Source organism: Prionailurus viverrinus, chromosome D4, assembly GCF_022837055.1.
Source record: "Prionailurus viverrinus isolate Anna chromosome D4, UM_Priviv_1.0, whole genome shotgun sequence".
Taxonomy (NCBI): Eukaryota; Metazoa; Chordata; class Mammalia; order Carnivora; family Felidae; genus Prionailurus; species Prionailurus viverrinus.
The window spans coordinates 87,343,358-87,358,181 of record NC_062573.1 but is presented as its reverse complement, the minus strand read 5'-3'; the positions used below and the strand labels follow the sequence as shown (position 1 = coordinate 87,358,181).

At 44.1% G+C, this 14,824-nt stretch overlaps 1 protein-coding gene across 4 annotated transcripts in view; it reads right to left on the bottom strand.

The window, feature by feature from the left end:
* The window catches only part of IPPK (inositol-pentakisphosphate 2-kinase), a 48,536-nt gene that overhangs the window by 1,798 nt on the left and 31,914 nt on the right, over positions 1 to 14,824 (bottom strand). For all 4 annotated transcript variants that reach the window (XR_007146437.1, XM_047830868.1, XM_047830869.1 and 1 more), the window contains one exon: positions 1,447 to 1,526. Coding sequence is in view for 3 of the 4 variants with exons in the window: in XM_047830868.1 (XP_047686824.1) it covers positions 1,447 to 1,526 (80 nt within the window). In the remaining variant the exon portion in view is untranslated. The remainder of the gene's footprint in view (positions 1 to 1,446; positions 1,527 to 14,824) is intronic.

Here is a 14,824-nt window from a genome sequence, read left to right as displayed (position 1 = left end):
CTATGAGCTCAGTTTAGCTCATAAAACTACTCAGGAGTCCTAGTTTCTCTGATACTTAACTACTCTTCTAGATTTGAAATCATCCCAAACATAACACAAATTTCAGAAGGTCCTGCCCAAGAGGGGAAGACCGATGGACACACTCCCGATCGGATGAAACTAATCAAGGCAAGACTCCCACTTAACTCCTGTACCAAAACACTCTTCCAGGGAAATCGACCCCCTGGCTCAGCTGCCGGGGTCTCAGCGACCCCCTCCCGAAGGGCAGTCAAGGTCTTGCTTCTGAGGCCTGAGTTCTAGGCAGCAGGGCTGGGACAGCGCGTCTCCAGCCTCCAGCAGGTCACTCACGGCACCCGACAGACAAGGTGATGCACGTGAAGACGGGCAACGCTCCGTGCACGGGCTGGTGGGCTCACAGCCAGAGGCACCTCCTGCACAAAGTCTGTGTGCCCACCGCACACTCCCAGGAGCACCGGGCACAGCCCCAAAGCCGAAATGCTTCTGTGCTGTGCCACAGGGCTCCCGGGACGTGCACCGTGCCCCATCTGTGTCCATCAGGCAGCTGGTGAAGTGCGCCAGGGCCCAGGCCAGCCAGCCCACCCTGCACACTCCTGCACGGTCAGGAAGGGCAGTGGGTGACATCCACATGGTTCTGTCCTCTACCACCACCAGCTCCATCCAGTGAATGGGCACTGCAGTTCCTCCAGGGGTCACAGGGGTGCTCGACTAAACAGAACAGCCTTGTTGTTTTTCAGTTATGCCTTACAGACATCCCTCGGTGTTTCCTATCAGTTCTGTGCCTGCCAGGGAGCAGCAGCCCTGGGAATGTTTAGTTCAACAGCGCCAGAAAAATGAGTGGCTGGCGGCCAACGATAAGGTCATCTTGACCCAAGAACACATGTCAGAAGGACGTGGGGCCATTCCACAAACGCCGTGTCCACGTGGGGTTTGGCATCGGAGGATCAATGCTGAAGATGCCATCTAATTAGCAAGAGAAGATTATCAGGTTCATCCTGAATTCAAAAGAAAAAAAAAAAAAAAGGCAAGGGAGGGTGCTGGACAGTAATGTCCAGGGACACGCTGTTCTTATAGGCTCGGGAAGGGCCGTGAAGGCCAGCACATCAAGAGCTGGTCAGGGCGAGGAACGAGACCTAGGGGGACCTCAGTGGGCACCTGGGGCTTTGAGAGAAAGGAATGTGTACCATGGTCCAAGCTGCTTCTAAATCCTTGGAGTGTATCTTTAGGAACTCATGATAATCTTTAACAAGACCGTCTTTTTAAGCTTTTCTAAGTGTCTTCCCAGCTGTGCCCCAAGCTCTTAGAGCACAGGCAGGAGCCAGCAAGCCGTGGTGAGTCACTAAGGTGTCAACTAGGGGACAGGAGTGTGTCAGCCAACGTGGCCCTGCCAGGACCCCGCGCACACAGGACGCGCAGCAGGCGGCTCACCTGGCATCCTGCAGACAGGGGGACAGCGCGATCATGACGGAGCAGTCCTTTGCGGTCATGGCCACCCGGTACTGCTGCACCTGTGGGGACGGAGAGGTGAGCTCCAGGCCCGGGAGGATCCTCAGCCAGCCCTGCCCGCCGGCACCGCTCTGCAGGTGGCACGTGGACCCGCCACGGAAACACAAGCGTGGACCACACTGATGACGCTGAGGAGACGTCCCCCGCGGATGACGCTGGGGATGGAGGGCTGCTGGGCTGCGAGTGACCCACAGCAGGCATGCCACTGTCCCAGCCTGCGGACGAGGAAACTCCCCCACGATGGCATCGTGGCTCTAAACATCAGGCTTGAACACGTGCCCCCAGCAGCCCGCAATCTCGTCCACCGGACCTGCCAGCTCCACACGGCGTGCCGTGCGGGACCTGACGCGTGAGCCCCTGTGTCAGCCCGAGTGCATGTCAGACACACCGGGAGGCTCTGAACTGGGCCCATGTAGACTCTGGGCGTTTTCCCACTTTCTTTGAAGTTTCATGTTACCCTGTGAATTTCTCTCACTTTTACAAAAGTAAACTAGTTACAAAAAAGGAAGTGGTCCTTCCAGGTTGTCACAGGCCTCAACATCACGCGCTGACAGAGGACAGGCTCGCCTCCCCTGTAGCCCTTCCCTCTGCATCCCACACTAGGAGGACCGCCCTGGAAAACATCGGGTTCCCACCTTCCCTGTGCGCTACCGAGCGGCGCACCTCAGGCCTGCTGGCAGCTCCTTCTGGGCTTGCAAAACCTCTTCTACACTCAGCTCATTTGGCTAAGAAATCAGGCGTCTCACAAAATACACAAAAGATTCAATCCAAAAGAATTAAAGGGATAAACATTTTTTAAAATGTATAAAACATCTGTGTCCTCATCATAAGACAAGCCACAAAAGATTGGTAGATTTGAATACCCAAAGATGAAAGGTGTCCATAGGACACCGTCCTAACACCAGTGTGAAAGAGACCAGCCATGGTCACAGATGATCAACACCAAAGTACAAAATGCTAGATTCATACAGAAAAGGAAACTTCCCAAAGATGTGGATCCAATAAACAGAGAAAAGAAAGAAAATAGTCAATAAATACATGAAAAGATGCCCAACCTCACTACTAATCAAGGAAATGCAAATTATAGTAAACGTTCTTTATACATCAGATGCACAAAACACATATAATCAGACACAAAATGGAAGGGCCAGACTCTCACTTCGAACAACGCCAGACTGTGGAACACAGGGCCAGCCCGACCACTGAGGTCAGCCAGAGGAAGCTGGAAAAAACACTGAAAGCATCTGCTGAAAGGCAGCGTAAACGGAATCAGGGAGAGTAGCTGCACCAGCACAAGGTAGACAGCTGGGTCCTTTTCGCCCTGACACAGGGTTGACAATTCCGGAGGGTCGGCCAAGAGGTACTTTCATCAACCCACAGGGCTCTGAGGACAGGGACCATGACAAACCCCGTCTTCTGTTAGCACCCAATGCCACACCTTCAGGCCAAGGAAGCCACGGGTTGGCAGCCCTCCGGGACCTGCAGCCCTGCTTCAAAGACCTCTGTCACCAAAACTAGGGCCAGGCGACCCCAACTTGCTAGGGCTTCCCTGGCTCCCAGCAGAAGCAAACCCAAGATCCTTCCTGGAAGAAAACACCATCTTAGGCCTTGCATTATTTCTAAATGATTGTCAAATACAGTTACCGACACACAAGTTAAAATATCTAGGCACAACTCACGATAACGTGAGTGAAAACCTGCAAAAAACCCCAGGCCAGCAGAGATGCACACGGACTCCCGGCTACTGCAGGAATCAGATAGACATGCTACTCTGCTCAAAAAATAAAAGACAAAATCAAGAATTTGAGAGCTGGAGACTACAAAAGTAAGCCATATGTAAATTCTAGAACTGAAAAAATACAAAAATCAATATTAAAAGTTCAAGAGATAATTTTAACAGATGAGAAAAAACTCAAGGGGCGCCTGGGTGGCGCAGTCGGTTAAGCGTCCGACTTCAGCCAGGTCACGATCTCACGGTCCGTGAGTTCGAGCCCCGCGTCAGGCTCTGGGCTGATGGCTCAGAGCCTGGAGCCTGTCTCCCATTCTGTGTCTCCCTCTCTCTCTTCCCCTCCCCCGTTCATGCTCTGTCTCTCTCTATCCCAAAAATAAATAAAAACGTTGAAAAAAAAAAAAAAAAAAACTCAAGAGACTTGCTAAACTAGAAGATGTCCCACAAAATATCCAGAATGAAGCATGAAAAAGTAGAACTGGAAAATAACAAAGAAATGGGTACAAATCAAATTTGTAGACATTGAGGCCAAATATTTTCCAAAACTGGGGAAAGACATCAAGCCACAGACTCAAGAATGACTCCCAAAAGAACAAAATCAGATACATCACCAAACACTAAGAACGAATCACCAGCAGACCAATGTAAAGGAAACGTTACATGGCGTTCTTCAGACAACAACAAAATCACCCCCAACACAAGCTCTGGGATGCAGGGCAGAATGGAGAATAAGAGAGACACCTGTGGGTAAAAGGACGCCGACTGTATAAAACGGTAATAATGTCTCCTGGAGTTTAAAACAGCAGAATACATAGCAGTAAGATGTAAGTCAGGAAGAGAGGAAAATGTACTCTAAGAACTTTGTGCTGTCCAGAAAGAGAGTTGAAGGCACTAGACGCTAGTCTTTCCTAAGTCAGTTGCTTGCTGCAAAGGTTAAGATAGCCACAAGACAAAAGCAAAAGACTCTGTAACTGTTAACAGAGTGAGGAAATGGAATGACAAAAAAAAATATAACCCAAAAGATTGTAAGAGAGGAAAGAAAAAGAAACCTAAGACGGGTGGTAAAAATTAACAGTTTTAAATCCAAGTGTAAGTCCACCAAACGTAAGGACAAAAAACCAGACCATACATTAAATACAAAGACATAAATAACAGAAAAATCCATAGTCATTATGTAAAATTTCAAAACATCCTTCTTATGGAAGCAGATAGTAAAGTAAGGTTATGAAAGATCTGAATGACGCAATAAATCTGACCTAATAGGAAGATATAAAACACTGAACCCGGCAATTTGAAAAGACACTTTTTTCACATATGCACAGAACCATTTTTCAAATAAATTGATCTATAAAGCAAATCACAATACACTGAAAAGGATCGAAAGCCAATCTCAACAAGTTTCAAAGGACCATATAGACTATGTTCTCTGACCATAATGCAATGTTGCTAGTAATCAATAGAAAAAAGATAATGAGAATCTGTGTGTTTGGTAATTAATTCCCTTCTAAATACTTCCATGGGTGAAAGGAGAAATCTTGATAGTAATAAGCATATATTTTAGTTGAATGGTATTGAAAATAGAGCTTGCGGAATGTAGCTAAAGCCATGTTTACAAGAAAATATACAGTGTTGAATACATATTTTAGAAAAAAAATCTAAACCTTAATTAGGTAAGCATTCATATCAAAAGTTATAAAAAGAACAAATTATCCAAAGAAAGAAGAAAGGAAGTTAAAGCAGAAATTATTGAAATAAGAAACAATCATACAGGACACTAACAGATAAGTTAATTTGTATAAAACAAAAATGACACTCTTCATGGGATGGACTGAGATAGAAAACAGACACCACACATCAGGAATAAAAGATCATTCTTTAAAAGATAAAAGAATATTATTTTAAAAACCTGAAATTTAAAAATTTTTTTTAAAAAGCTTCTTTATTTTGAGAGAGAGAGTGTATGTGCACACAAGCACAGGAGGGACAGAGAGAGGGAGAGAGAGAATCCCAAGCAGACTCTATACTGTCAACGTGAAGCTGGATGCAGGCAGGGCCCAAACTCACAAACCGTCAGATCATGACCTGAGCCAAAACCAAGAGTCAGATGCTTAAGCGACTGAGCCACTCAGGTGCCCCAAAATTTGAAAATTTTAGATGAAACAAATTTCTAGAAAAATACAAGTTACCAAACCTGACCAAACAAGAATATGAAATCAAGATCATAATTTAAAGTTTGTCTGCAGGTAATTGTGGGCCCAGATGGTTTCATCTGTGGTTCTACAAAATATTTAAGGAAAAAATAATGCAAGTCTTAGTTCACCTCTTCCAGAGAACCAGTCTTCAAATGTTTTTTGAAGCAGGCATACCCTTGATACCAAGGCTTAACAAAGACATTGCAAAATTCACTAAAAAACCCTAAATAAAATACTGGCAAACCAAATATCATATAAAAATAATAAATCACCATAAATTATACAGTTAACCACATTAACAGACAATAGAAAAGTCCTATGATCATCTCAATAGAAACAGAAAAAACAATGATAAAGTCAACATCCACTCCTGATTAAAAACTTTTTTTTTTAATGCTTATTATTTTTGAGAGAGAGTGAAAGAGCCTGAGTGGTAGAGAGGTAGAGAGGGAAAGAGACAGAATCCAAAGCAGGCTCTGTGCGGACAGCACAGAGCCCATTGCAGGGCTTGAAGCCACCAACCGTGAGATCATGACCTGAATTGAAGTCAGACACTTAACTGACTGAGACACCCAGGTGCCCCTCCTGATAATAAAAACAAATTAGGAATAAAATGGAACTTCCTTAATTTGCTAAGTTATTTTATTTAAAAAATAAATAAAACAAAGCCTCCCAACAACCTACAACCAACAACTTACTTAGTGGTAAAATGGTTTCTCTTTAGACTAGAATTCCCACGGTCACAAATTAACTATATTCAATTAAGCAAAACGAAATAAGTAAAAGGTATAAGGATTGGGAAGCAAAAAAAATCAAATTCATAGACAATATGATTACATAATAAACGAAAACCCAAAAGCTGTAAATAAACAGAATCAGTGACTTTAGCAAGGTTGACAGATGAGAGGTCAAATACAAAAACCAACTGCATCCCTATCTATCCACAATAAACAAAATGAAATATCTTATAAGATACCATTTATATCTAAAACCATCAAATAACTGGGAATTGAGGCACCTGGGTGGCTCAGTCGGTTGGGCATCCGTCCGACTTTGGCTCAGGTCATGATCTCGCAGTCTGTGGTTTTGAGCCCCACGTCAGGCTCTGTTGACAGCTCGGAGCCTGGAGCCTGCTTCAGACTCTGTGACTCCCTCACTCTCTGCCCCTCCTCCACTCATGCTCTGTTTCTCTCAACAATAAACAAACATTTAAAAATTTTTTAATAAATAAATAATAAAACCATCAAATATCTGGGAATAAATCTAATAAAATATAAGACCTCTCTAAAGAAAAAATCCTAAAATATTTTTATTCGATTTTAAGTAACACCTAAAAAAAACAGAACATGCCCATGTTGGAAGACTGTTTTATATAGATGTCAATTAACATTTTAATGCCAAACCAATCAAAATCCCAACATTTTTGTTGTTGCTTTTCCTTGTAGAACTGAATGAGTGGATTCTAAGATTCATGTACACAAGCAGAGGTCGAGAAGAGCCAGGCATTTATTGAAGGAAAAGACATTCTTGAGGGCTTGTTCTGACTCTCTAGTGATCAGGATAATCCCTGTGGTTCTGGGACCCTTCCATGTGAAAATAAAATCAAATCGTACCTCATGCCATACCCACCAAATGTGATAGGCAAAACAATACAGTTTTTAAAATACCGGTAGGGCCCTAAAGTAGAGGAAAGATAAAAACTTCTTAAAAAGGAAAAAGACAAAAATTAAACTACCTTAAAATTATGAACTTCTTGGGGCGCCTGGGTGGCGCAGTCGGTTAAGCGTCCGACTTCAGCCAGGTCACGATCTCACGGTCCGTGAGTTTGAGCCCCGCGTCGGGCTCTGGGCTGATGGCTCAGAGCCTGGAGCCTGCTTCCGATTCTGTGTCTCCCTCTCTCTCTGCCCCTCCCCCATTCATGCTCTGTCTCTCTCTGTCCCAAAAATAAATTAAAAACGTTGAAAAAAAAATTTAAAAAAAAATTATGAACTTCTTTTCTTAAAAGTCCTCCATTAAGGGAGTAAAGTAGCAAGATATGGAATGAAAGAAGGTATCAGTAGCACATCTATCTCACAAGGGCTTCTATCCATAATACACAAAGAACTCCTCAAGTCAGTAAGAAAAAGACGGACAATGTTACAAAAACTGGGCAAGAGGCTTCACAAAAAGAAAACCCCACAGATGGCCAATAAACATATTACAAAGTGCCTAATCTCATTACCACAAGCCACCACTACAGTCACCAGAATGGCTAGTGTTAGAAAGACACACAGCCAAGTGGTAGAGAGGGTAAGGTGCGACGGGAACTACTCTGGCCAGTTGTAGAGACTGTAAATGAACCACCTGTTTTGCACAATCCCCTCCAGCTGATATGCTCATCTCTCTGGCCCAGAAATTCCACTCCTGGGAATATATCCAAGGAAATGTGTGACATGTACCCTGAGGGATCTGAATGAGGACGTTTACAGTGGCTTTATTCGCAATAGCCAAAAACAGAGAACGAGCCAAATGTCCATCAACAGACCAGATACACTGGTGCACCTATTCCGTGCACTGCTATAAAGCAATTCAGTTATGGAAATGCATGCAATAACATGAGTGAATCTTATAAATGGCATAAAGGTTTTTCAAAAAAGATGGGACTCCATATATAAAATTCAAAAGTGAAACAAACTAAACTAGAGGGGTATCAGTCAATATAATAGTTAATTCTGAGGAGAAGAGAAAGAGGAATGACTGACAGGACACCAACAGGGATTCTGCTTGGTTGCCAGTGTTCGACATCCAGACCTAACTAGCAATCCCACGAGTTTGCTTTGTGATAAACCATTAGACTCTATGTTTTTTCTCTGTACTTTTCTGTGTGTGCTATATTTCACAATACAAATGGTTGAGAATAAAATCTTATAAAATTAAAAAATAAAATTCTAGGGGTGCCTGGGTGGCTCAGTCAGTTAAGCATCTGACTCTTGATTTTGGCTCAGGTCACAATCTCACAGTTCATGGAGTTTGAGCCCTGCATTGGGCTCTGTGCTGACAGTCCAGAGCCTGCTTCAGATTCTCATTCTCATTCTCCCTCTCTCTCTCTCTCTCTCTCTCTTTCCCTTTCTCTCTGCCCCTCCCCCACTTGTGCTCAGTCATTTGCTCTCTCTCTCTCAAAATAAATAAACTTTAAAAATAAAATTCTCAATACTGGTAACATATAGTGTTGGGGGGGGGGGGGCATGGAGGAAAAAGGCCCTCGATTGTTGCAGGGAAGAACATAAACTGGCAAAATCTTTTTGGCAAGACAATATTGACAGGATCTATCAAAAATCAGTCTAGCAGTTTTACTCCCAATAATCTGTCTCACAGATTGTCAGAAGCAAGAATGTCAACATTATTTTTAACAGTAACAAATTAAAACCAAGTAAATGACAATGATTTGGCCGTCCTAAAGCAACTGACACTTTCAGGGGATATGGAGGACTTCCAAGGGCCCTCTTACAAAACAACTAAGTCCTTGTTAACATACCTGTCAGTCCACTGGGCTTGCAGAAGGTAAGGGAAATCCCTGCTCTATCCCCTCTTCTCACCATTCATCCCCAGAAGAGCCAAAACTACAGTTTTGAGCAAGGAGCAAATAAGAAGGCTGAGCCACCCTGGAGGCAGATGTCAATGGAAGCAGTGTTTCTAGGAATAAGCCGCAGAGTACAGGATCCAAACTGAGATTTCTCCCTCAAGCCAAGAATCTGTATCTTCTCTGAAGGAAAGCATTCTCTGTTTAGGTCCAGGATTCCCACGGATTAAGATCAAACACACGAACCCCCAATCATGGACCATTAAAAACCCAAGCAGACAACAAAGCATGGATGAAGCAGCCAAAATGAAGGTTTTATTATGTATCTGGTATCAGATACAGAATAACAACTATTCATAAATCGTTTGAAGAACTAAAAGATGGGGACTTAAACATGGACAAGCAATAAGGAACTACCAAAATTACCAAGCAGATGTATAAATGGACCAAACAGAACTTTAAGAAATTAAAAATATAACTCTTGAAACAGAAAACTCATAGAATAAACTAGCAGATTAGACACAGGTGAAGAAAGAATCCATGAATGGGAAGGCAAAACTGAAGAAATACCTAGGATGGAGTACAGAGACAAAGAGATGAAAAATAGGAAGGCAGTTATGACATGTGGAAGATACAGAATGAGGTTTGACCTGTCTCTAAATAGAGTCCCAGAAAAAGAGAATAGGATAATGGAGAACAGAAAATATGTGACAAGAAAATGGCTGCGAATTTTCTAGAATAGAAGATATAAATCCACAAATAGAAGCACAACATACATAGATAAAGATAAATACACACAAAGAACGCCACACCTAATCACAATGCACTAAAATGTCAAGTAATGAGAAAGACGGGCTCTTTTTTTTTTTTAATATATGAAATTTATTGTCAAATTGGAGAGTGTGATGCTAAGTGAAATAAGCCATACAAAGAAAGACAGATACCCTATGTTTTCACTCTTATGCAGATCCTGAGAAACTTAACAGAAACCCATGGGGGAGGGGAAGGGGAAAAAAAAAGAGAAAGACAAGCTCTTAAAAGCAGGCAAAGAAGAAAACTCCCCTCCTGAAAAAAGGCAGACTGACAGAAGACCTCTCAGCAGCCATATACACAGATGATGTTACACAGAATGGTTTAATGCCAAGAGAAAAAGTCAGCCCTTTCTTCATGCTTAGAAAAAGTTACCCTTCAATACTGTGGAGAAATATAAACATATCCCAACAAAGAGGATGCAGAAGTTTCCAAAAGACTTTTACTATTTATTTATTTTGGGAGAGAGTGAACAGGGGAGGCACAAAGAGAGGAGAATCTCAAGGGAGAATCTCAAGCAGGCTCTGTGCTATCATTAATGTAATTTCTAAAGGGTTTACTTGAGTGGAACCTGGGTGGTGGATGTCTGACCCTTGATTTCAACTCAGGTCATCATCTCACAGTTTACGGGATTGAGCCCCATGTCAGGCTAGGAGCTGATAGCATGGAGCCTGCTTGGGATGCTCAGTCTCCCTTGCTCTACCCCCCCCCCCTCAAAATAAATACACTATAAAAATATTAATAATAAGATAAAGGGTTTACTTGAAGAAAAAAACTATTAGCAATTGTAGGCCAATATATTAGACAACTTTCATGAAATGGACACACTCCTAAAAAGCCACAAACTATCAAAACTGACTCAAAGAAACTGTATCATCAGAACTACAAAAAAGACTGAACTGGGCATCAAAACACTAACTACAAAGAAAAGTGCAGGCCCAGGTGGCTTCAAGTGGCTTCAAGTATTCAAGTATTTGAATTCTATCAAATACTTAAAGAATACTTAACATCAATCCTTCTCAAACCCCTCCAAAAAGTAAGAAGCTGGAATTCTTCCCAACTGACTTGACAAGACCAGTATTACCTGACAACCAAAACCAAAACAGACATCATAAGAAATGCAAATTCCAGACCAGTATCTCTTATAAATGTGGATACTATTATCCTCAACAATATAATAGCAAATTGAATCTAGCAACATATACGAACGATCATATGCCATGACCTCGTGTGATTTATCCCAGGAATGTGAGGTTGGTTTTAACATCCAAAAACAAATTAATGTAATATGCCTTATCTACAGGATTTTTAAAAAAAAGAAAGAAAAAGAAAAACAATGATAATCTCAATTGCTACAGAAAAGATCTTCGATAAACTGCAACATCCTTTCTTGACAAAAACACTCAACAAATTAGGAAAAGAAGGGACGTTCTTCAACCTGATAAAGGATTATCTATGAAAACCTGATAAAGGATTATCTATGAAAAGCCCACAGCTAACATGTACATAATGATGAAAGACTGAATGCTATCCCAACAAAACCAGGAACAAATCAGGGATGTCTCTTCTTGCAACATCTGTTTCACATTGTACTAAAAATTCTAGCTAGGGCAGCTATGCAAGGAAAAGACATTAAAGGCATCCAAATCGGAAAGGCGCCTGGGTGGCTCAGTCGTTAAGCATGTGACTTCCGCTCAGGTCATGATCTCCCCCCATTCGTGAGTTCAAGCCCCATGTCAGGCTCTCTGCTGAGTGCTGGGAGCTTGGAACCTGCTTCAGATTCTGTGTCTCCCTCTCTCTCTCTCTGACCCTCCCCCATTCATTTTCTCTCTCTCTCTCTCTCTCTCTCTCTCTCTCCCCCCCCCCCCTCCTTCCTTCCCTCACTCTCTCTCTCTCTCAAAAATAAACATTAAAAAAATTTTTTTAAGTTAAGTGGGAATGTCAAATGGGACAGCCACTCTAGAAAACAGTCTGGCAGATCCCAATAGAATTAAACGTATGTTATCATTTGACCCACCAATTCCACTCCTATGTGTATAGCTGAGAAAAATAAAAACATGTCCGCACAACAATTTGTATATAAACATTTATAGCAGCATTATTCGTAATAGCCAAAAAGTGGAAACAACTCAATGTCCACCAGTAATAAATGCATAAAATGGAATGTGCCCGTAGAATGGAGTACTTTTCAGCTATAAAAGGCAGACAGTATTGATGGATGCTACAATGCAGATGAACCTGGGAAACATGCCAAGTGAAGGAAGCCAGTCATAATGGACCAAGGATTGAAGGACTCCGTGTATACGCAGTGACTGCACTAGGCACATCCGCAGAGACAGAAAGTCTTGGTGGGTGCTTAGAGCTGGGGGGTGGGAGGGGGTGCGGTGGAGAAGATTTCTTTCTGAGGTGATGAAAATGTTCTAAAATTGACTGGGGATAGGTGCACATGTAGTGGAAACCACGGAGTTACTTTAAACAGGTAAGTTGTATGACATGTAAGGTATATCTCAGTAAACCCATTATCGAAAAAAAAAAAGGCAACAAAGGAAAGTTCTAAGTAAGATGTAAGAACGATGGGCAAAGACAGGAGTAAACAGTACTGTAAACTGCGACTTTAGAAAAGAACAAGAACCCCAGACAAGCAGCTGCCTGAAAGGTGGGAGTGAGAAGTGGAGTGAACCCAGTTCCTCGTGTTCCGAGTGTGTGTGGTGGGGCAGGGTGGGTGGGTGAAGTCACTAACATTAGACCGGACAAGTAACCACTTCAAGGATAGGAACAGAATGTGCAACTTCCAAACCAATGGAGTGAAAAACGGAACATAAAAGCTGACATGCAAAGTAAACAGAGGTCAGCGAGCCACGGGCCAGGGGCCAGACCCAGCTCACCACCTGTTTTGTACATGAAGTTTGACTGGAACACAGCGGCACTGGTTTGGGCTGATCTATGGCTACCTCTGAACTACATGGCACGTTGAGCACGTGTAAGAGGCCAGAGGCTCTGAGCCGTCTCAAGCATCTGTCCGGCCCTTTCCACAAGCGTGTTGACCCTCCTGTGGAATTCTACACGATACATCAGGGGTCTCTTCGGGCTACAGTTTCCGGACCCTCAAAATGAAGGGAATAGTCCCTCAGCTCATCAGAGGTCGGAGGCTCAGTGAGTTCTTGAAGGAATTTCGTCTGTAGCATCAGAATGACCTCCACTTGCTCCACCACTTGCCTCCACAGCCAGCCCTCTTCAGGTTCGCACCTACCAGAACCTAACTCCCTAAAACAAAAACAGGCAGACCCTTACATCCCAACAAAGAGACCTCAAGCGACGGTCTGCTAAATGCGTGCTGGCAACCGGTGCATGTAACGTGGGCAGTCTCCCAAACAGAGACAGAAGGGCAGGAGCACGGTCACAATTACACAGTCTACTCACTGCTTGAATCCTTTTCATTAGATTGTTCTGGAGGTAATTCTAGGTTGACGTGCTGGTGTAAGAAATAACGCAGAGACCCGAGCACCTTTCACCGAGCCTCCCTCAATGATGACATCTTGCAAACCTCACACAGGATGGCATCCAGCAAAGACAGGGACACTGGTACTCTCTGCAGTTTCATTCCAGTGTGTGCGCGTGTAGTGTGGCCACACGCGTTCACCCACCACCACGGTAGGATACACAGCAGACCCGTCACAAGGATGCCTTGCATTGACCTTTATAGCCACACCCACCTTCCTTCCACCTCCCCAAACCACGGCCACCACTCATCTTTGTCATTCCAAGAATGTCAGAGAGGGGCGTCTGGCTGGCTCGGTCGGTAGACCCCACAACTCTTGATCTCAGGGTTGTGAGTTCAAGTCCCATGTTGAGCATAGCGATTACTTGAAAATAAAACCTCTAAAAAAGAATGTCACAGAAACAATCCTAGTGTGTAACCTTCTGGGACCAGTTCCGTCACCCCGCATGGCACCCTGGTGATGTGGCCAGGTCACTGGTTGCTTAGCACTGCCAGCGTGTCAGCTGCCGTAGGTCACCTGCTGGTGGACCCCTGGGGTTGTGTCCAGTGCTCAGGGCTTGTGAGAAGAAGCATTCCCTTCTCTGTGACACATGCCCCGGAGAGAGAGGCCAGGTGGCAGGGTTCATGCAGGTTTAGTTTGTGAGAAGCTTTCGTGTTTCCCCACACGGTTTCCTACCCACCCCTGGCACGGTCAAGTGACCGGTTTCTCCGCGGCAACGCCCTGCACCAGCCCGGGGTGGCACTGGTTTCAGCCATTCTGGCAGTGGAGTAATGACTGCCTGGGTCCCTCACCACAAAATTATGGTTACACACACATGTTTACCTATTTATCTGGTAACAACTCTGAAAAATATAGAAACGTACAAAAAAGAAGTCTTTCATACAGCTTCTTTGGAAAGAGAAGCAATGTGCCCCCAAGTTGCAGACAACGTAGGGCAGACTGTCGCTTTATTCTGGTGCAGAGGCTCCACATTTGGCTGTCTCCCCACCCTGAGCACAGCTCTGCCCCGAGCACCTCAGAGAACTCCCCACCATGGCCCTGCACTCGGGAGGAGCCACCTCCGTCGTCTTCCTCGACACCATGAGCGCTGCAGGAGAGGGGCAGCCAGAGCCGCGTGGGGCCCCAAGCAGGTGAGCCAAGGCTCCCACGTGTACCTGGAGGGGGTCATCTGCTCTACACCTCCCTCGTGTCCCTCACTCGCAACCAGCCGCGTTAGCATTTAGCAAAACCCGTGACAGCACAGTGAGGCCTATGGGTCCCTCTCAGAATAACATCTTTAAATGCAGAAAATAAACAGCAGGATGACTCTATCAAATGCCAGAATACTGTTTAAAACAACGCAGGACACAGTCCTGCGCCACAAAAGCTCAGGTACCGCGAGGTGGTATCTACGGCAACGATCGTGTGAAACAAGAGGTCTGGTTTCTCTCGGTGGCAAAGTCGGGGGTCCTGATGACCCGACAGTGGTTGTTGCCACATTCACAATGGAGGAAATGCAGCATTTCAGTCA